The sequence below is a fragment of the Melospiza melodia genome, chromosome 9, assembly GCF_035770615.1.
Source record: "Melospiza melodia melodia isolate bMelMel2 chromosome 9, bMelMel2.pri, whole genome shotgun sequence".
Classification (NCBI taxonomy): Eukaryota; Metazoa; Chordata; class Aves; order Passeriformes; family Passerellidae; genus Melospiza; species Melospiza melodia.
The window spans coordinates 8,027,064-8,050,998 of record NC_086202.1 but is presented as its reverse complement, the minus strand read 5'-3'; the positions used below and the strand labels follow the sequence as shown (position 1 = coordinate 8,050,998).

Sequence of the window (23,935 nt, the reverse complement as noted above, 5' to 3'; positions counted from 1 at the left end):
TAAAATTTAGCTAGAAAGTCAGTAACAAACCTCCTCTGTATCTTAAAAAAATTCAACATATATTATTTGTTATTGTTTCATAAATCAGAAAGTTTTGCAACTGACAGCCAGTAACAAATACTGGACCTCATCCTAATATAAAATCGTTTAGCATTTTCAAAAATTAGCATATATCTCCACAGATGATTTGATTGAATTATGGACAAACAGAAACAGAGAGCAGTGTTTGATATGTATATATAATTATGCATCTGGCATTTGGAAGGAACATACATATTCCTAAATCTTAAAGCAACCATAAAAGGAACACCAAACAATTTTTAAGACATTCTGCTGCAGGTCCCAATCGTAAGAACTGAGATAATATTAACTAAAGAGAAAAAACAAGGCAATGACTAAGTAATTAAATTAAAAATAAATATAACTAGTTGGAAAGATAAATTTGCCAAAGAAATAACTAGGAACATTATGTTTAAAACAAGAAAAATCTTTACTACAGTATGCTGTGAAAAAAAAACAAAACAGATCAGGCAAAATTCCCCTGTGAGCTGTAGATAAAAAATGATGAAAAATGACAAAGAAAAGGCAGGAATATTCAGGATGTGTATCTTTAGGGTCTGTATTTGACAATGCCAATTTCTTGTTTGATACTGATTATTGAGCAAGATTTTTTTAAACAGCATTTTTAACGAACCAAGATTTACAAATTATTCAAGACCTGAATAATTTGAACTCAAAGAGGCTTAAGGAAAATGTCGCAAGGCATTGCTGAGACAGATGGTTCTGATAGCAGGGGAGGCTCTGCTGAGCCAGATAGCTCAGAGATCACTTCCTTCAACCCACAGCATGAGGTACCACTGGCCAAGGCAAGAACACAAAACCTGCCCTGGGAAAGCTGCTGGTGACTCACAGGCAGTGCTTGTTTAAGCCACCTAAACCAACCAAGTGTGTTCTAACAGAGTGATGGAAAATACCTGCAAATCAAGAAGGCAAGGCCCTGTGAGACTGAGCCATGGTCTGGGCAACAGCAAGTGACAGAGTAGTTGGGGAACATCATTAAAATCTCCCAGGAAAGGCTGTCACAGAGTACCTGACAGGACCTGCTCTTTTGATCATTTAATGTATACAAAGAATATAAAGGAAAAGCAGAAAAATTGTATAGCACTGGTGGGTGTGGCCATTGGGTTTGCAGAAGGGAATTCAGTGCAAAACCATCAGCACAAGGTGAGCCTTCAGCTGTGGTCCTGAAGCACTGAGTCAAACTGTTACTCAGATAAAGGCTTCAGAGGGGACCAGATCACAATGACAGGTGATTAAAAGCAGAGAAAGGATGGAATACCAGGAAAGGGCAGGAGCTTTTCAATCCCACTGAAAACTCTGTGGCATCAAAAAGCTGGAATTAGACAAATTTAACCTCAAAACAAGGTGAAGTTTCTAAAAAGCAAAGATAATTTAAGCAGCATGAAGGAAAATTTTTGGCCTTGCAATTGTTCTGCAGTTTTCTCGACTGAGTAATTTCCCAAAGGATAAGCTTTTATTTGGTTTCTAGGGAAAAGCTCTGATTTTGAAAAGAGAAGGTCAAGCAAGATGACTTTAGCAGTGCTTCTGACCTTAAAATCCATTCCAGGGGGCATTTCATAGAGAAGATTTTACAAATGCATCAGGCAGCTCCTAGGGAGCACAGGTCACACTGGAAAAATTTCCAAGAGAGTTAAATCAGTTCACTGAGACCTGTCTTGGCTGAACAGCAAAATCCCTTGGAGCCAGAAGGCAGCTTTGGCTGATCTGACCTGTAGTTCACTGAGACAGTTCCAGTGCAAGGCCAGGAGAAGTTCTGGGGTTCTGCATCAGCCCCAAAATTGTTGCTGACCCTGAGAGCTCAGCACTGTGGCAGTGCTCTGTGCCCTGGGGAAGGCTGGAGAACAGCTCCAGGAAAAATTAATGGTGAACTGTTCAAAGGACAAGTGCAAACCACCTCTGACTGGTGAACAAAGTGAGAGCTTGGGAATTTAAACTCACCCAGGACCAAAATTAATGATTCCAGCAGAGCCAGGCAGAGGGAAATTCTCAGAAAACCAGCCTGGGACAGCCCTAGACCCAAGTACCTGTAGCCAATTTTCTTGTTCATCTCCTACAGAACTGCCTTTCCAGCTGTCTGTCAGGAGGCTGATTCAGGAACCATGCAAGCTTTGGCATGTGATTCAGCAGAGCCTGGGCTCCACTCTGATATCTGCATTCACTTCACAGGGAGTGTCCCAAAAACAACAGAGAAACAAGAGCTGCAAGGGCCAAAGGAGGGGAGTAATGCATGAGGTCAGACTCAGTACATCCACAGAAAACAACCAGAGAATATGAAACAAAATTAGCCTGTAAGAAACAAAGCAACATGCAATTTATGGCAGTTTGTACCATGGAGCCTGATGGATTGTTCTGACAGGGAAACATCTTGTGTGGGAATTAAGCAAGGAATATTTTTTTCTGTTAGTGACTAGAGCCTGCTCTTGTAGGAAACTGATCCTATTGCAACCAGTCTGATCTGATAATGCTTTAAAAAGTCTGAAGAATGGGGTTTTATCTTTGATTAACTGCAATGCTAACTACTACCTTTGGATATCTCTTACAGCAAGAGGTCACAACAAACAACAGATGACAACCTAGGGAAAGGACAAATTTACTTCTAATATTTTTCTTCCCAGTCACTCCACAATCATTAATATCAGTTACGAGCCTGTATTTGACTACATCCAGACATTCCTCAGGAAACCTTGTCTTGAAATTCTGGCCAGATTGTTAATGTTACACTAAAATTAAAATGGAAATAAGAAAGGACATCAGGGTAACCAGTGGATAGTTAATGCAGAGAAATAGTTGACTTTTTCAAAAAGGGTAACTTTGAATAAATGTCAGACCACCAACATGTACTGTGCTAGAAGCAGAGCCTTTTCTTTTTGGCAGAAGTCCTTTCTTTTCCTATTTGTCAGTCTTCTAATTACTGATATACATGATTTCCAATTACAGCTGCAAAACTATACAAGTACATTTTTGAATCCTTGCTGGCAGGAATATCCAGACTATGCATGTTGGAGCCAAGACACAGTAGGGATTTTATTCCCTATCTTGTTTACTTCAACTTCATATAAAAATCAATATTTCTATTTACCACAGAAAAACTATTCCCACATATTACTGTAGTGATAAGCAGGAAAGAGCTGATGGACATAAAGCAGAAGGGGATATCTGACAACATTTGCTGCCATTTCATCTTCCACTGACTACAGCATCTCCATGATTTTGCCTCAACAGCAGCAGTTCAAGCATGATGGTGAGATAAATCTGCTTAAAGTTTCTTACTGCCTCAGTTTTCACTCTCATCACTCCTTGGAAAAAAGTTTCCAGCCAAGATGCAACTGAGAACTCTAAGCAACAGCAAATCCATCTTTATGCATAACAAATCTCTCTCTCCAAATCCTACATGTAAGAGTCAATTTCTTAATATTTTAACTTACACTCAAAGGATTTACAAGAGTTATTTCCTTGACCTCTGCAAACCACAAAAAAATCTCAAACTAGTTTCACAGACAGTTTAAATGCCAGAGGATCTGCATTGCTGGTGATGAAAAGATGCATCTCTTACTGTGTGCTATTCTCCCTCTTAAAAAGAGAAAGGCTTTTTATAAATGTCACACATCCCAGATATCTATCCAAAGAGCTTTTAAACCTGTATGATCTTCTGATGGAGCATAAGCATATAATAAAAATCTACCCATCTTGTACTTCAGGTGGTCATTTCAAACATTTGATCACCCATAAAATACTCTAATTTCTTCATCTGTAAAACCACTTGCTCAGTAAAAACAGGTGTTAATGCTATGGACTTCAAAGTCCCTAGAAATTCCAAACATATCTTTTGGGTTAGTATTTGTTTTTCTAAACTTTTTTTTTCCCCCTCAGGAGAACACCCTGACAAAGCAGACAAAGGAGAGAGGTGGCTGAGTCCTCATGGAGTGAGTGCTGAGCACAATACCAGGATGGAGCCTCCTACAAACAGGTGACAGCCACAGACTTGCCCCAACAGGCTCTTCTCCACTTCTCAGGTTTCAAACATGTTATTGCTGCATTCTTCCCAACAATTATTTTTTATGGGAGATAGGTGTAAGTTTTACCCCAGTCTTCTAGTCAGTTGAAAACTTCTCACTGATAGGAAAGCTTAAGTTAATTAAAAGGCTTAAAGGAATTAAAAATGAAACATCAGAATCCTGCAAAAAATATATCACCACTTAATCCATTTTTCATTGTGATTTCAGTCCAGGAGAAACAAAAAGTAACTGAAGGAATTTCACACTGCTGCAGAGTGCACAGCCACATTCCCCTGGCACCACAGCCCAGCTGCCAGTGGGGCTGTGACACTGCAGGAACTTCTGCTTCAGTCTGAACACTTTGGGGCATGGATCATGATTTGTTTTGTATCTCCTGTGAGTGATTCTGGCAGGTAGGACCAGCACAATGCAAAGGTTTAAAAGGTGGACAGAAGCAATGGGGGCCACAAAACAAAACCAGAGTATTATGTTTTCCCTAAAGGAGTCTGCTCTCAGAGAACAAGATGTGTTCTGCAGTACAGACATGCAGTTGAATTCTTAATACAGTTAGCTAACAGAAATTGTACTCATCCAGGTAAGCTGCTCTTCTGCTAAAAGCTGCTATTTGTTCTGTGAACCTCCAAGACATGAAAAAGCTACTTATTTTGTCTGTTCCATGTTACTGGAATCCCTGCAGTGGCTATTTGTCACAAAGGCTGCTGGTGGTGGCAAGAAACTTTATGCTCATATAAATGCCTCTACTGAAACGTAATTTTAAAGAATTGTGATCAGTCTGCTAAAGTTTTTTTAGTAATATTTAGTACAAGAAACACACTAGAGAATATTTAACTAAATCAGCAAGGTAGATGCTAAAGATGCTTTGTCAGGATATACAGATCCTAATCAGCAACAGTGTACTCACAGAAGCAATTTATAAAGATAAGCCATAATTTTATAAGCACCTGAGAGATTTCAAAAATCCCTTTGTGGCAATAAGGAAGCTTTAATTGGTTATTTTTTCAAATTACTTGTTACAACCTGCTCTTATTATTCACCATCTTTACATCCTCTTAACATTCCTCCCCTTCCTATTGATGTTCAAATTGACTGAAGGATGGTTTCCAAACCACTGCTGGGAAGTTAATGCCTTGTGATTATGCTGCCATGGCAACTGAACTTCTGTTAGGGCTCTGTCAACTTCAGATACTTATAAATCAAGTCCTTTCCAACTACAGATACCCCTCCTGCCAAATTCAATCTTTTGATGGGGGAACCACTAAGATTCTGTTAGAAAGAGTTTTACATCAAGTAATTGATATAATTTTTCTGCAGGTATATTTGTTCTAGATTTTTTATCTTGTGCCTGGTGTGGTGTTCTCAGTATTACAGCAGAGTATTTATTTTTCATCAGGGAAGGGTAGTCTCAATAAAGTTAAATCTATGTTGCTACTCAGCTACATAGGCAACCTGTTTGAATCATTTATCCATATTTTGAGTTACTATAAAATTTTTCATTTCCCTGCTTTTATCCAAACAAACCACACATTAGGAAAAAAAAAATCAGCATTCCACATTAACTGATAAAACACATTTCTTAGCAAAAACACAGGGAAACTAGAAACAAACGCTAAACTTATTTCTGTGCAAAAAAATCTCCAAAGCGATTGAAAGAGCCAAGAAACACTATCAAGAACTGTTTAAGGTAGAGAATGGCATTGTTCCATACACAGCTATCAGTTGCAGTCAGAAACAGCCCAAGCTCTGTGCCATTCTCCTCTCTTCCTGGCAGTTTAAAAACAAGTGTAGCTGCACTCTCTTTATGCAAACCACACAATTATACACAGCCTTTAAAAGAAAACTCTTTCTGGTGCACAGAACAAAAGTGCAAGTTCCCATTCTGATCCCCCTGGCCAGCCCTGCAGCCCCATCCCAAAGCTGCCCCCCTGTCCTCCCAGCACAGCTCAGCTCTGCTCTCACAGCCAGGGCTTTGTTACCTGCTCACAGGGGTTTTTCACTCCAGCTCCATTTCCTCCTCACTCCTCTGGGGCTCGGGCAGGAGCAGAGCAGTGCCTGGTTCTGCTGAGCCTGGAGCTGCACCCAACCCAGCCCGGAGCTGCACTCCTCCTCCTCCTCCTCCTCCTCTTCCTCCTCCTCCTGCTGCTGCTGCACACACCCACCAAAGCCAGCACATCACCCTCCCTGCACATCAAACCCACCGGGCTGCTGCTCAGCCATCCCACTCTGGGAAAGCAAAAGGGAAAGGAAAAAAGGAAAAGGGAAAAAAGGAAAAGGGAAAGGGAAAGGAAAAGGGAAAGGAAAAGGGAAAGGAAAAGGGAAAGGGAAAGGGAAAGGGAAAGGGAAAGGAAAAGGAAAAGGAAAAGGAAAAGGAAAAGGAAAAGGAAAAGGAAAAGGAAAAGGAAAAGGAAAAGGAAAAGGAAAAGGAAAAGGAAAAGGAAAAGGAAAAGGAAAAGGAAAAGGACACCAGGCCAGGCAGGGGCAGGACCATTCCTCACCACTCCTGTGTGTCACTGTTTGATGGCCACACCATTCACAACATTTTTCCCTTGGGGAGAGGCATCTGCTGACTATGAACTCAGCACTCTCCTCCTCTGGAAGTTATTAAATATTACTTCCAAGCTTCTGAAGAATTTATAGAGAATTTATGCAGCCTCCTGGGTGTTGGTCTAGTTCTGTTACAAACATGGGGTTTCACTGAGATTGTATTCCAGCCCAATTCAGACTGATGCAGCCCAAGTGCTGGGGCCACTCCCCATTGTACCTGTATCCCTTGATCCTGTTTGCACATTTTGGAGTGAGATCATGCTGCATGCACACTCTAGGAGCACTGGATGAGTTTTCAATGGCCTCTCAGCTCTGACCCTAGCTGATCTCTCCCAGGTATTTTCCACAATCAAAAAGATCCTGTGCACACCTGACTAAGAGGGCAAATGACCACAGCATGTGCTTCTGCTTTTACCTGGGATGTTCAAGCAACAAGGTCACATTTTCTCCTTTATTCTAAAGGCAGTAAAATGAAACACAAACAAAGCAAATCACAGAACTAACAAATCACACACTGAACTCTACTGCTGCCTCTCATATGCTGTGTGGCCTTTTCCCTTGGATTATTTTGGTGTGTGTGGATTACAGCAGTGACTGAGAGATACTGGTTGAGAGCAAAGTTTCTCCCAAGCCTGTAAAACAACTAATGCTAGGAAAACAGATTGGTAGTGCATTCTTCAGGGATACTATTTTTCCACAGCTTCAATACACCACCAAACCTGTTTGGATCCATCCTATCATCAGTCTCTGTTTGGTTCATCAATTGCTTCATTTACAGAAGTGTTTGAACTTTTACTTCACATCAACCTGTATTACCAGTACAGGTTGCATCATTAAAATCCAGTAAATTAAATATTAAATGATACTTCCTGCATTATTGTTATGAAAATAGCCTTGCTAAATACTTTCTTTGGCAGAAGAATATATGCTACTTTTTCATTAAACGTTTCTGAAAAGCATTGAAGTAAATCTCTGTTTAAGAGATTCTCTGGATTCTCTTTAAGAGATTCTCATGGCTCCTCAATCTAGAAAGTGTTTTAAGAACACAGGACCAGGTACATGACTGTACTGAAGTACCTGATAAATTGTCCATGGATCTCTGCAGAGAAGGGTGATGTTTTCACATGAGCTACGAGCCTAAGTCTCCTTAGAATACATTATTTAAACATGCAGTCTGCTGGGTGTTTCTGAAAGTCAATCAGGTGAAGCATCTGAATGCTAAAACTCACATGAGCAGAGCTGCTGACATGGGTGAGTGTTTGCAGGAGGCAACACTTCACCAATACAGACAGGCATTGTTCAAGTAATTCATTTACAGTTCGTATGGGAACCAGCAAGGTTGGTCTGTGATTGTATTTATTTGTTTATTTATTTAGTATTTAGTAGACTCATTCATGCCTAAAGAATCAGCAGAAACTTCTATGAATCCCTCACAGCACAGGTCTCTAAATCTAGCTCTGAAAACAACAACTGAAGAAATTTACAGGCTCTTTTGGGTCACATTCTTTGCCTCTTAAATACAGATACAATTTTCTTAGAGAAATGTAGCAGCTTTCACTGTTTGTTTGTTTTTCCCCTCGCATAATTATTGTTATTTCCTTCTAACTTTAGAAGTCAAGGTGTGTCAGAATTGACATTTTTCAGAATTAGTTACAGCACAGATGAGGCATCTTAAAATTTTGGCAATTTAAGTAACAGTATTTACAAGCACTAAACTTCATTCATGTTAAGTACCACACCTTAAATTACTACTCCTCTTTAAAATCAGGAGCAGCTCAGCATAAATTACAGTATCACAAACATATTTAGAACTTGACCTGACCTTGCAGTCTGAAATCAAGGGAACCTTCTGGTGGCCTGGACTCTTTTCAGGTCCATCTGTGAAAATGGCACAGTGCCACTGCTTACAAGGTGGGGTGCAAGATTCAACAGTGCACAGGAAGCAAACCCAGGGCAGGCAGCAGCCCCTGGAGCAGGAACTAGAGCTATGCACAGCCAGGAGAAATCACACCATAGCCTCTTTTTCTTTTCTTTTTTTTTTTTTTTTTTTTTGCCAATTAATATTAAGCAAAAAGCATTATAAAAATAAATGTGTGGAGGAGCAAGATGATTAAAGCACCTGACAGCAGATATATGCATCTCTAGATCATGAGATCAAATCCTGGTCATATCAGCTACAGCTGGAAAAGGTGAAAATTTTAAAAATCTTGATCTTATTCTCAGTCTTTTCATACAATTTCATGCAAAATATGCACCTTTTTCTGCCCTCATGTCTTCTTTTGCAGAGCTAAGAGAATATGGCTTAGAAGTGTTGTAAGACGTTTTAGACAAGCAAAGATGGAATATATGGGTGATCCATCATTCTCTGAAGTCAGCTGGAAGCTTCTCAATGATTTCAGATATTTTGAATTAAGCCCTGGGGTAGCAGTTATGCTGTGTATGAAAAACACATTAGCCAAAAATCATTTAGGTTGGCATCTTTCAAATGGTAAAGTTTACTCAGATTTGTGGAGTTGCACAGAAATTTGCAGGTTTAGGATTAGACAGGCATCTTTCAAGAGGCAAGCCCTGAAGCTCTGAAAACCATTGCTCAGTGGGAAGTCTGTGTAGAACTCCTCACTCTCACTATGCTGTTACTGCCTGCTAAAAACGATTTTTATCAGAGTTAATGGGAAAAGAGGAATTTTTCATAACCAAAGGTTCCTTCCTGCTAGAGAAATCCAAGGAAGAGCACTGATCTCTGTTGCCTTGACAACATTTCCTGAAACACTCAAGCATTAAAGTATTCATTATGCTCAAGAAAGTTGCAATATCTATTTCATATTGGACATTTACCACATTTATTGTGTTGGCATGCACTCCTCTATCATATGTGAGTATTTGTCACAGAAAGCAATGTGCCAAACAATACATCAGAAATATCTGAGCTGGCTTAAATGCACATGGTATTTTTTTCTGCATATTTCCATGGCTACTGAAAGTTGCTACATCTATGACTTAGGGAAAAAAGAGCATTCTGCCATGATTTGTGAATATTAGCAAAATAAGTCCTGTCTTTCTCCTAATGCATTTCCTAACTGAGCAAAGGGATCACCTCTACAGAGTGGCTGGAGGGAGTTTGTCCTTGAATCTCAGTCTGAACCCAAACTTTGGCTTTTCTGATGGGTTTTGTTGAGGGTGCTCCAGGGCACAGCAGAGCTGCTGCTGAGATGAAGACCCTTGGTTCCACATGAGGAGTGGATTCTCTCTTGCTGGGTGTTCATTGTAGGGGACTGAAAAATCTGACTTTCTCAGAGGTGCTAAAGCCATACTGAGGGACAAAACAAGCAGGAGTTGCAAGTCTGAAATGTTGCAAAGAACCTCCATTTCTCTTCAAATAAAAATAAATGAATAAGTGAAATAGGTTTTTACAGGTAAAATAGGCAGCACCAGCCTCTGTGAACCCAAAGCTAACTTTCATGCTTTCATCTCCCTACAGACTGCCCTAGATGTAATAAGAATAAGCAGAAAATAAAGCAGCACCAAAAGGGCTAATCACTTCTGATCCATTAGAGGGAAGTGTTTGTACACAATGTACATATAATTCCTTCAACCACTTCTAGTAATTTCTTTGGATGAAGATGATGAGATAGCAGACTCTGCTTCTCACATAATGAGTTATTTTATTGAAAAATAAAATGAAATGTACTGATCACTATGTTTACTATAGGACCATTTTTATTAATAAAGGCAAAATACAAAGTGTTTTGGGTTTTTTTCTGACTGCATGTTAGTAGGCATAATTTGGTCTGGGAGACATAAGCTCTACCTAGACCATTCCTGTAATGGTGCTACTTCACACCAAAATTATGGTTTCCTTCTCAAGGGGGAAACAGCAGAACAAGAGACAACCCACATGATATAAATCATTAAAAATACCCACATTTCCCAAAGAAACATTGCCAAAGAAAACAAAGAGGGAAGACAGTAATCCTCCTGTGAGGATCTCAAGCTTCATCTAAATTAAAACTTCAGATGAACTGAAAGGTTGTGGGTGATTTCCAGCAGAGGATAAGGAGATTGTTAATTGTCCTGCCTCAAAGAGCTCTGCAGCCCTTTGTGAGCTGTGCCTTCCTGTGCTGTGAATTATCTCCTGTGGCTGCTTCCGATCTCATCTCCCTCATTAGCAGAGGATTTGTGTCATGCTCTGACCCCATCCTTTACATGACCTCTGCTGCCCAAGGGGACACACACACGTGCTGACACATGATTTTCCCATGCTAGCTTTTGACTTATTAGTTCCCTGAGTCATATTTCCAGGCAGTATTTAGTGCTGCCCCTTTGGAACTGTGCATGTCTGACAGGGAGGAGCCACAAAACAATCCCACAATAGTAATAAACTGCTCTAGTTGTTGAACAGTAGCTGCTCACCTGTATCTTCCAAACTTTTCCAGCAGCACTTAAAAGACACAGAATGTCTGAATATCTGTCCTGCAGCTGCATTCCGAGATGATGCTTGGAGAACTTTAAGCATGGATTATCCAAGCTGCTAATACACACTGCAATTCAGTTAAGCCAGTGTCTAAATGGCATCCCTGCCTAAACAATGCTAATTGTTTTGGTGAATTTTTTTTATTATTTGGCCAGCCTACACCTCACAAACAGCAGTCAGAACAACACAACTTCTACAGGCCATTGAGGAGTTTGGTCTCACTTATGTGCTAAGAACCACTGCTGCCCTCTGCTGCAGTATTTTGGGTTGTGTCCCTGATAAACAGGGAGATCACAAATATTCAAGTAAAATTTATAGACTTAACCAGAACTCAGCATGCTTAATGTTTCCATTAATGACAAGATGATTCAAAAGTTCTGTTTCTAATTCATCAGAAAAGTCTCATGCTGCAAGGGCCAGGTTAAATAGAAAAAAGTTTATCTTTTTTATCTGATTTTGACTCTTAGAAAAGGGACACCCTTCTAAGAGTTTGGACATGCTTCCTTTCTGCAGCAAATGCTCTTTCATCTTCTAATAATAGATAGCCACAAAATAATAAGACCTATGAAGTGAGAAACTCACCTTGGAGCCAAAATGAGCACCAAGGTTCTGGGATACATCCCTGGCTGTTAGCTTAAATTATGATGGACAGCCAAGTTTTAGGTCAATTGAACTAATCTTTCCTTAGTCTCAGTTTATCCAGTTCTGATGGGATGCAGCTCATGACAGTCAGGTTTCTTCCTCACTGATGCCAGGAAGAGCAACATGAGTGCAACAAAATGCTCCAGACAGAAATAGTTTATTTCTTCCCAGCCCTCCACAGACTCCAATAACCCTCTCTTTTGTCATTTTCATCTGAATAGGTTGCATTGCTTATTGGTGAGTGCAACTGTCATGTACAGCTAAAACAATTTTAGACTTATTTTATGTTTCCCAATCTCACAAATCCAATTACTTCTCTCCTGCACAGCATTGGAACTGCAATATCTCCAATACACAATGCTAAATTGTAAAAACTCATCAGTAGACAGGAATAGATAAGCAGATGGTGGCAGGGCAGAAGAAGAAAGCCAGAGACACAGCCTTCCTACTCAGGGGAAAACCCAAGCTGCTCTCAGCAATTTTCTGTGCAGGTCTCCAAAGGAATCAGACACACATTTCAAAGGAGGCAGGCTCAGAGTGTGGCTGATGAAAGAACTGTGCATCCTTCCAAATGCTATGGGTGTCCACAGGAGCTCTGAGTTCCTCATGGTGACTGGTTCATATTCTGGATGCTGAGCCAGAGAAAACTGCACAACTAAACCACAATACCAACTTATGTCAAACCTGAAATTTCTTACAATAGGGCTGACACAGTCCTACATGTGTAATAGATGGGACACAAAGAAGGGAACCTGTAACACACTCTCACTTGCAACTTCCAGCTGCTTTTATTTTTTGTGACACTTTCAGGTTTATTCTCAGTTATTTGCTCAAAAATACACACTCCAGCTCCTGACCTGAGCTCAGGGCTTAGGTTCTTTCTACTGAGCAGAGTTTCCTAGAGGGATAAGAGCTAAGTTTTGCTTCTCATATCTCAATGACAAGGAAGGTCCTCTGTGTTTTGGCCCTTAAACAATTCAGTCATGGCACAGAGGAATCCAAGCATAGTTCAAGGATTCCAGCTCACCAGAGCCATGAGAGATGGAGGTTGGTGCTGACATCTCTAAAAAGATTTGTCTGGTCTCAATGAGAACACTGAGGACTCCCAATAAGAGTCAGCATTGAGGACTCCAAATAAGAGTCAGCAAAGGAGATTACTCAAATGGTTTTCTGCCTTCTCATTTCTGAACACATATTTTACCTCTCCAGCACATTTCTCCCTCTCACCTTCTCAGCATCATTCAGACCACGTGTAAATCTCATGTGGTAAGTTCTGACAAACTTATGGCTGCCAAAAGTGATTCCAGTAATTACATTACTTCTGTAAATATATTAAATCTGACAGAATAAGCAGTGCAATGTGCTTAGCAGATCATCATGAAGAGAGAAAAACAGAAACCACATACCCATAGAAACTAGTGCAATTAATTCTGTATCACACACTTTGCCTGATGACTGCAAAACTAAAACACTGAAAATAATTCTGAAAATCAGCAACTTTGTTCAAGAATCAGCAGGAAGCCTTTTTATGAGAATTTCTGTATTCTCTGCAGTTAGGTGAGGACATAATGGGTGGCTCAATTCTTCATAAACTCTAGTTCACAAAACACCTACCTCTAGGACTTTCCCAGTAATGAACTGGTGACATGCTTCACACTTGACTCCAAAAAGAACTTGGTAGTCCTTTTCACAGTAAGGAGCACCATCTCTGAAAAAGAAAATTCACAAATTACAAACAACTTCTTATTAAACAGGTTACAGCATAACTTTCTATCTTCATTTGTCTTCAGCTTGGAACTCCTACACACAGACCCAGGTAAATGGGGAGAGTTCAAGGCAAACACTTTGTAGTACAAGAAACAAAAATAACATTCTCACTAATGCCTCTTAGAATTATTCCTTAAATTTCCATCCAGAGAAGGCATCCAGGACAAACTACTGAAGCAATCCTCCTTCTTTAGAGCACTCTCTACACCTACAGGTGGTGCAGCTCCAGGGAATCAGTGTAGCTGTCTCTGGGGTGGAGAGGAAATCACAGTCTAGCACAAGCAGACAGTTTTTGTTCACTTCAGAAAAAAAAAAAAAAAAAAAGCCTTTGGTAGGCTGCAAGGCTATAAGCAGTGACTTTTCAGTGTAAGGCATGTAGTATTTTGTGTGAACAAGGAACATACAATAAAAGTGGAAACACTAGTCAGTCTAGGAGCATTTCTTAGGCACCAGATTGTTTTTGAGAAATTACAGATGCTACTTCTTATAAACATTACACACACACAAATGACAGGTTTGTGAAATGTACATTGTTTCATTATTTTTTCTCTGTGCTATATGCCTGAGGGGAGAAAAAGAAACTGTATCTTCATTTCTGCTCTTTTATAATTTCCCTATTCTCTTCCTCTACACCTTCCACGCAAAACCCTCTTCATTAGTTTCTTATATGGAGATGAGAAATACAATGTCAGGTCAATCACACCATCACATTTACTCTATTATCTAGCAAAGGTAACAAAGAGAAAATAGTATTTTTTTTTTCTTCAAAAATCACATGTTAGAAAGCAAAATGACACAATGCTTTATCTGGCTACTACAGAAAATATATGCAACAATCCACCTAATTCTCTATGGGAATGTGGAATGATACCTCTTTCAGACTTGTATTAAATGTAAACTGGCATTATTAAACATGAGCTTTCAGTTGCACTTTGCAATTCACTTTCCCAGCTCAGCTCTCACTGGGAACAAAGACTTTGGTGTGTACAAAAAGGTGGTCAAAGCAGAACTTCCAGATGTGAATTTTGCTGCAAGCCCTTCTCTGCCAGCAGTCAGAACTGTGCCAGTTCAGCAGAGCAGCAGACAGAGGTTACTCACTTGCTGATGTATTCCCCAGTCAGGACCTTCCCACAGGCCTTGCACTTGAAGCAGCCCAGGTGCCACTGCTTGTCCAGGGCTAGCAGTGCTTGTCCATTTTTGATGTCTCTTCCACAGCCAGCACAATCTGCAAACAAGCAAACAGACGCATTTGTTGTCAGCTGCTTGGTTCATTAACCTTAATTAACTGCCCGCCTGTCACAGCATTTGGCAGCCAAAGGGATGAACTGCACAGAATGCAAAGGCACATCTTTCTTTCCTTAAACCCTTCCTATCTTCCTTTCCTTAAAGCCTCCCCAGGTCCTGCACAAAGACTCAATCTTTCTCCTTACAGACATTCTCAGTAGAAGAGGGAAAGTAATTCTGTTTTTCGTGCTGTTTATGACTCAAAGACCACCTGGAAAGCTCTGTACAAACTCCAGATTCTGTCAGGAAACAAGCTACCAAAAAGTCTTCGCTGTTCCTGTCTTCCACAGCAACCAGCGTGTCTGGTTTTGCTTTAGCAAGACTGAGAGCTTGCACGGAGCTGAGAGCAGGGCCAGGACTGTTCCTGTCCCCGTTGGGTGGCAGCAGAGCCCCGCGTGTGGCACAGGGAGCAGGGACAGCGGCGCACCTCGCTGAGGGCCAGCCCTGGCACACACCTGCCTGCAGAGACACACCTGGCTCCAGGGACAGCCCAGGGCACACACCTTGCTCCAGGACACACACCTTGCTCCAGGGACAGCCTCCAGGGCACACATCTTCCTGCAGGGCCAGCCCAGGGGAGGCCTGACAGGGCTGCAGTGAGGGTGTTGCTATCCCCCCACAGCTATGGGAAGCTGAAGTTCTCCCGGTTTCTAATCAGCAAAAGGACTCTGGCTCAGGAGTTTTGGTACTTTCCTGGTGGTCACTTTTCACTGCAATCAGTCCTGATGGCAGAAAGTGAAGCAGAAGCCAGGAGCACTCTGTCCCAAGGGGTGCCACAGTAGCTCATGTTACATCAGAGATCTCCAGCTCAGCCCCAAGCTTCCATTCCTCTCCTTTCAAACATAAAATACTCAAAAAGATTTCCTGTTAAGGGGCAGGCCAGCACATGGTAAATCTGAAGGGACTGATGTGGCAGGCAGCACTGAACTGCAAGGGTTGTGCTGCTGTGCCAGCCTCGGGGGACAGAAGGACAGGGAGGGGAGGGCCTGGAAGCCCAGTGAAGTGGAAAGGGAATGCCCATCAGCTGAGGCACTCATGGAAGCCACAGAGACAGCCCGGAACAAAAGATTTCCCAGATATTACCATCCCCAGACTTGGTGTGCCTTTGGTGAATGCCCGAAACATCAACAAATCCCAAGAAATGGAGACAAACAGAAGTGAGCAATGTGAGCTGTTAAAACCCGGGCAGCAGGGATACATCACCCTGGCTCCAACACTCAAGCTGACTGAGCAAGCACAGCCCAAAAACCTTCATCTCCTCATGGGTCTAAGGCCAGGCAACACCATGCCTTGCAAAAGGGCAAGTCCAAGTTTATTATCACAACTGATAATGAGAGCAGTCAGTCCTTCTGACTAAAGGGCATGACTTTGGATAATGGGCCAAAACAACCCCAAATATGTGCTGCACATTCCTGCTGTCCAGGAATCCACCACCCCATGTCCCTCTTCCTACCAGCATTCTTCTTCTTCTCCTCAAATCCCCTAAAAAAGGAGGGGAGGGGGACTAAGCACAGTGGTACCTTGTGACAAAATGCAAGTCACAGACTTCTGACACAACTTGGGCTTGAAAAGCAGCCCTGAGATGTTGTCATACCAGGACTTTGCTCTAGAGGACATAAGTTACAAGCTGAAATGATGAAATGACAAGGAGTGACACCCTGTAATGCATCCCTCTGCTCTGCCATGACAGCTGAAGGCTCCACGCCAGGCTGGGATGACAGCAAAGCTGGCACAGGTCACCAAGGCAGGGAGGCTCTGGAATGTCCTGCACAGGCGAGGAAGGGACAGACGCATGTCAGAGAGGCTTGGGCACGCTGATCTCGCCTTTGGTTTGGGGAGGATACTGCATCACCTCTTGGGGTCCCTCCCAGCCCTCATTTCCTTCAGCTGAATCTGAAACCATGCAACCTGGCCTGGACTGTGAGAGCAAATGGGATCCTGGCCCCAGTCCCAGTGGGTGCTGGGCTGCAGTTTGAAAACAGCCCCCATTTCTCAGCCCCCAGCACTCCTGCTTCCTCCTGGTGTGCCAGCCTCCAGAGCCAGCCTGGGGCCTGGCACACTGGGATGCACTCCCTGAGATATTTTCCCTCAAAAAATCTGCTGTATTTTCCATGCTGTTTTCATTCTTGTTTGGGAAACTTTTTTCACGAAATTGAATTTTCTCAGAAATTGAATCAATAAAGAGATTTTTAGAACACTTAATTTCCAAGGCAGTGGGAATAGAGAAACTGCCTTACACAAAAGGTCTACCTAGTCCAGCTTCTTTATTGATGTCAATACCCAATACCTGGGGGAAGCAGGGATCCATGGACTACCTCTGACTGTTTAATTGCTTCTTTGTAAGCCAAATCACAGTAAGTCTGAGCATCAGACTTAGCATTGTGCTCATGTTTAATACAGGGGTTGGCAACATCCTTTTATTATTCTATAGCACCAGTGACATCTACACTCTTTCTGGGTTCCTTGAAGTGTTTTGCAAAAGGAAATTAACATCATTTCCATTCTGCTAATACAACAGACACATTGAATGTCTAGAAGCAAAGTAAACTAACAGCCCAGTGCTGCTGTATTAGGCTGAGATGGCTTTTAAATAAATCTGATTTTAATTCTGACAAAACTGTTGGTATATACATGAAAAGCTTGCAATTATCATTATCTCCTAAAATAGAACATGAATAAGGCTGGGCTGGGCTAAGAAAAGACCATTTGTTCATCCAAATTCTACAAATAAAAGCCATTATGATCTCAGGCCTGCATGAGGCACATTTAAGCCCTTGGCTGAATGTCACCAGGGTATGCAGGCAGGAGCTCAGTATCACATTAAGCACAATCTGTATCTGTCTAACCTATAACTAGCACATGCTGCAAATAAAAAGGCTGTGAGGTAAGAACAGAGGTCCACAACCATATGCCAGAGCAGACTGAAAAACCTGACAATTCCTCCTGAATTTGTGCACAATGGTTCCCACCATGGTGCTCTCTGGTTTCCCACCTGGCTCTAACAGACTGCACCCCTTGAATCTGAGCTTTCTTGCATCTTCTTTTTGCCACATCACCTGGATTCTTCCTCACTGCCACTCCTTGCACATGACACATTCAGCAGTGCCAAGACAACATGGAGGAGGAGGCGGACAGTGCAGCGTGCTGGTGAAAATGCAGAGAGCACTTAGATATATGTCATGTTTGACATGTCTGGGTACAAAACAAAATGCCTGGACAAAGGAACTGTGCTGTGGAGTCAGCCAGCCCAAAAGCATGGCAAAGTATGGGGGACAGGGCACGCCACTATAATATAATATAATATATGATTTAGACCTCCACTCTGCCACCACCTTTTGCAGCCCCACTAAAAGACACATGTCAGGCTGTGCTGCCACCCATGACACCTTGCTTGTAAAGATATGAGAAAATGTGTTTCCCTTTTTAGCATCTGCACCACCCCAGACATCCAGGAGTGAAGCATCCTGCACAGCAAGCCATTTGTCACTGTCTAAATTAAGCAGTGGATTTTCTGCCTTTGCCTCCCTCCCCTGCTCTCAGCCAATAGTGCACAGGTGAGCTCAGAGCTGATGCAGCCCTGGGATTAACCCTCAGCACACAGAGTAGGACTTTACCCACTCCCATGGGGATTGCTTTACAAATTTAATAGCAAATATTCTTTATCCCACATTCTCTGCTCACCCCATATGATTTTTGAAGGAGAAACCATCTCTGTGTGCTTTGGTCCTAATAAAGAGGGATATGCAAAGGCATGTGAATGATGACACCAGCTCTGCTCCATGCAGGGTTAGCTTTGTGCACAAAGCTAATAGCAGACTGATTTAATTAAGTCACCAAAGAGTTCATTTCAATCCTGATGGCCATCACATATCTAATAGATAAAGTCTGAAGCTGCCACAAACCCCCACAGGTCACAGGTATTTTGTGCTCTCATTACACTCTCTGTAACTATTTCCCCTCCTTATCAAACATTGATAAACGAGCTTTACAAAGCACCAGCAGGTTTCTGTTCTGAAACAGGAAAAGCAGGGAAGAACTGGGAGGGATTTCTGTTATTATTTTAATACCTAAAAGAAACAATAAGTTTTCATTGGACTTACACTGAAATACATTGTCACACATAGCTGGACCTAAAGAGGCAGTGATTTGCAAGTGATGAAAGAGGCAAATATGATCACTGGAGTCAAGGTCAAGAAATCTCTTCCGTATAAATAGCTCTTAGTCACCTTGAAAAACAACTTATATCCCAGTAATTCTTCTGTGGCAATTTGAAGGTTGTGCAATTACAATTTCTCATAGAGGTAGGGAGACCACTGTTTTTTCTCAGTCATCCTTTAACAACAGAGCAGGCAACACCTTCTAAAGCCTTGCTTTAAAATTGAAAGGTTTAATGATATCATGCCGGCTTTTCCAGATCTTCAAGATATTTCTGTCAAAGCTAAAAATACAAACTCACCATGTTCACAGCATGACAAATGTTTTCAAAGTTTAAAGCATAACCATTTGGTCACTGAGGCTGTGCTAAGTTCTGGAAGTCAGAGAAGGACATACAATATTGGGAATTTTATGTGCAGGATTTCAATCTGAGCATGTAACTCAGGAAATCTGCTGCCAAACCCCTTCTCTTTGCCACTGCAAGGATGGGAAATGTTTGTCAGAACAAATTCACTATTGCCCTTTTGCTGAAGGCAAAACAAACCCACATAAGCAGCCTTGTACTCTTGAAATCTAACAATAAGAGGCTGGGCTCATACAATGGAGGGAAATAAATTTCCCATGGGAAGTGCAGTATAGCTTTGACAGTTTATTATAAATGGCAAGTTGGGAAAAACTGATATTTTCAAAACAAGTAGTTAGAGAAAATAAAACTATTTTAGTTGATTAAATAGGGAAAGAAATCCCAATGGCATGAACTGGCATTCTTGGCTTGCAGCACAAGTCCCTGGAAGCATCTGAGGGCCCAGCACTGACTTGTCTGTTTAAGAGACACGTTGTTGTACATCTTGGATGTATCATTAGACCAGTCCCTAGTGCTGTCCCCCAGGGGCCAGGATGGGGCCCAGTCCTGTTTAATATCTTTATTCACGATCTAAATTGCACCAGGGTAGGTTTGTGTTGGACATTAGGAAGAATTTCCTCAGAGTAAGTGTGATTAGACACTGGAATGGAATGGAGTGCCTGGGGAGGTGCTGGAGCTGCCATCCCTGGAGCTGATTAAGGAAAGCCTGGATGTGTCACTCAGTGTCATGGTCTGGTTGGCACAGTGGTATTGGGGCAAAAGCTGGACTCAATGATCTCAAAGACCTTTTCCAACCTCAGTGATTCTGTGATTACTGCAAATTGCTGTTTCATCACCTGATTTGATCTGAAGTGATTCAGAAGGTTTAATGCTCTTCCCCACCCCCAGTTGGGTCTGTATTGATTTAAGTGTTTAACAGAGAAAGGCAATTCCTCATTTCCACATCTTTCTACTCCTCATTCCCAAGGGAGACCAAACCAAATGACCTTCTGACACATTACTACAGCAAACTGTCCCTGAAAAAACTGTATCACCAAGTTAACCAATCCCACTTCCCTCTTCAACCCAATCTTTCACACAGGTATCTCAACTGAGAATAAGAGGGTGGATGAAACAGGAGGAGGAAGAAAGAGCAAATATACACAATGAAAGAGAAGAATTTTTAAGTGTCCTATGAAACAAAGATAAAGCTTTTGGGTTTCTTCCCATCCCAGCAGCCCCAGAGCCCCATCTGTAAAACTACTCTAAAGGATAAACCAGGACCAGGTACATATAAGCTGAGGTCAGTCCTTTATCCCATCATTTCTTTTACCTCATTTCAGTACTCAGAATTCAAAGTCACAGTTCCCACTCACAGTATCCCAAGGGAACTCCACCATTATCTCAGAGCTTCATTGTTTAATACCCAGTTCATGGACAGCACATTGTGTCTCTTCATTTGCAGATTATTTTGGATAATTTTCAACTGTTACTCTAGGAAAACAAGCAATTCCAACAGGGTGCAAACTCCCCAAAATAGGAATGAAACTTATGACAACCTTTAGGAAGGTTTTTATGTCTGTATAACATATGGCAAACCAAGGTCTAGCTACTTCCCTTTTCACATTCTTTTGAAGTGACCTCTGATTCCTGACTTGCTACCTGGCAGGCTTTCTGACCATGACAATTCCCAGACACTCCTGTCCCTGGGGATCTCCTCTATGGTTGTGTTCTCCAAGCCAGTGATCCCTGCTCATGCAACACCCATTTACTGAGGAATTCCTTGCACCTCCCCCAGAACTTCCTCTGGAATTAGCTCTGGAGTAGCACTCCTCCAGTACAACCTAAGGACATGGATGTGTTTTGATTGCCAAGTTCAAGATGGGGTTACACACAGGCAAGTAAGAACTGACACATATTTAGCACTGTCCAATTTACTACAACACAAAACTATCCAAAAGAAATGGGGAAACTGGACGGCAAACATCTTCCTGAAGAACGGTAATTTTTTTGAAAGGAATTTTCTGACAGAAAACTCATAAATCAGAAACTTCCTGCCCTGCCACAGCTATATTTTAAATACAGTTGCTGCTCTATCTCTATTACCCAGGGGTCACGTTTCTAACAAAGCTTCTGTTCCTCCAGAGAAGGATTAAACACAATTTATCAAGCAGCATTAAAATACCAGTCCTTATAAACTAGGAAATAGCTGTGCAAATGGAGGCTACTTGAGTAATTCACCCATTTTTCTGAGTGAGGACATAAAATGAAATAAAATTAATCCTAGAAAGTAATTCAAATTATGAAAATGTTTCAAAAACTGCAAGCATTCTTCAAAAGAATAAATCATCTTGAAACAATCATACAAATTGGCCAGTGTCATTAAAAGAATTGCATATTCTTAGGCACAATCTAATGGCTTTTGCCAGAAAGGAACTCTGCTTGGGTTTGCATAATTTCTTGAACTTTTATCATGTCATGAACATTGATTTGTTTCTTTTATTCTTAAAGGGAGGGATGGGGTAAAATTTTGGACCCACTATATGGTGTATTAAGTCATAAATGAAGCTGCCCTGCAAGGTTATTACAATCAATTTCAGCCTAAAGAAATGGAGAATTAAATAGTGACATTTAAAAAATTAAAGGATTTAATTTAAAATTTAAAGTATTAAATAAATCGGAGTTAGGAGTGGGATCTGAAAACACAGAGAATAAACTTGCTTCCCTTCTCATATTTAAAATTGGGGTATATAAAATGTCCCACTTTCAAAATTTTTGAGGTCATGGAGATCCAAAGTAAATAGTTTCATAAGCTACAGACTCTTGAAAAATATGAATTCAAAAACTGTAATATATTTTAATTCATTTACATTCTTCATGTATCTAGCAAATTTCTGAAAGTAAAAAATATCCACAGATACTTTATGCATTCTAAATAAAATTTCAACTTCCATTCAAATAGAGTTTGACAACTCATTAGCAAAAATAGTTGTTAGGGAAAAATATAGATGTTAAATAATATGATGACTTTATGCAGAGCTATATTAGGTTAAGCAGTTGTGTACAGATATGAAGTACCCTCATGTTTATCAATTAGTATTTTATAATTAAAAATCTAAATGTAATACAAGGTTACAATCAGTCAGTCTAATCAAGGTTTCCTAGGTTATTGAACAAACCATGATTAAAATCAATGATTTAAATCAGTGTTTGAAACCAATCAACAGTGATGTCCATAGTATGCTTTTATTCTATGGTAAACAGAAAAAAAAAGAGAGATATGGGACAATGTGTGCCTCTTCTGCCTAGCTCCCAAAATCCTCAACTGAATCTCCAGTAGCTGAACACAGGCTTGAATGCCACAGAGATACAGGAGTGCTTCTGCTGATGTAAACAGACAAGCCAAAAATGAAATGACAAAGTTTTTGTGTTACAGCACAAATAAATATTAAATGCTTTAGGCTCAAAAATTTAAAAAATTGTTATTTAAAAATGCATGTTCACAATCAAAACTGCTGAGCCTCTCTAAGTTCCCCAGGGTCCTCACTGAAGTTGTGGATATTGTGGGTGAATGTTCCTGAAGACAAAGGGAGCTCAGTGTCTCTCACAAGGCCCATCCCCACCTGTGCCAAGTACCTGTGCAGCTTTGCCACAGTGTGAAACTGGAGAATATTTCCTAAGAATAAGCTCAAAATCATGTGTTGGATGTTGCTCAACACCTTTTAAAATCACTGCAGATATCTTGCTTAGCAACGGTCAGCCAACTTTCCCCTGCACTTTTAAATTCTCTGTGGAATTGAAGGAGTTTTCAGAGAGCTCCAGGAAAAAAATATGAAGAACAAAATAATGAAAAATTAGTCAAATGTGCCTGAACAGTTACAAACCCAAGCTGCAGGCCTTTCCCAAGAACAATGATTAAAAGGAATTTTGCATCTATTTTAGCTAATTTCTAATGGAGAACTTTGTGATGCTTATACATCAGCTCTGAGGCAGCAATCACTTATATTTTTATCTAATGAAAGGACAGTTATGTCCTGACTATAGGACTGCATTAAGAATTAAAGAGCCTTTTAAGGAGCACTGCAAAGTAAATTTGCTTCTCCATTTTGATGCTCTGTTGTTTTAAATACCAGCTCACTTTCCTGCCACTTTTCTGGGCAGTGAGGCAAAAGATGGTTTCTGTTTTTTCTTTCCCATCTCCTCCTCCTCCAGCAGGTATGGTATGTTGGCTCTGCTTTACTTCAGTATTTCCAGAACCTTGCTGGAACTTTCAGTTATTTACTGGGAATTTTACTGCCTGCATCTTTTTCAAAGAGATAAGGCTATTGAATAATTAGCAAAGACACCTTTTCCCCACAAGTCCATTAAGCATTAAGCTTATTATTTATATCACAATAGAGCAAAGATCCCCAGTTGTGAGGCCAAATCCAACCCTGTAAGACTCTGTACTGATAGGCATGAAAGCATTTGTCCCAAAGAGCCAGAACATAATGTGCAGAGCAGACAAGGACAAAGACACAAAACACGATGTGAAATCTCCTCGTGGATGCCGGCTGCTCAGGGAACAGCTGCACCAGGATTATCCATGGAACACTCAGTTTGGAAACTCTGGTCCAGCTCTTGGCTGTACTGCAG

General features: G+C 41.0%; 1 protein-coding gene across 13 annotated transcripts in view; it reads right to left on the bottom strand.

Annotated features, from left to right (window-relative positions):
- ABLIM1 (actin binding LIM protein 1) overlaps nt 1-23,935 on the bottom strand; it is a 190,111-nt gene that overhangs the window by 57,480 nt on the left and 108,696 nt on the right. For all 13 annotated transcript variants that reach the window (XM_063163149.1, XM_063163161.1, XM_063163151.1 and 10 more), the window contains exons 5-6: nt 14,617-14,743; nt 13,366-13,459 (exon numbers count right to left, since the gene is read on the bottom strand). In XM_063163149.1, coding sequence (XP_063019219.1) covers nt 13,366-13,459; nt 14,617-14,743 — 221 coding nt within the window. The remainder of the gene's footprint in view (nt 1-13,365; nt 13,460-14,616; nt 14,744-23,935) is intronic.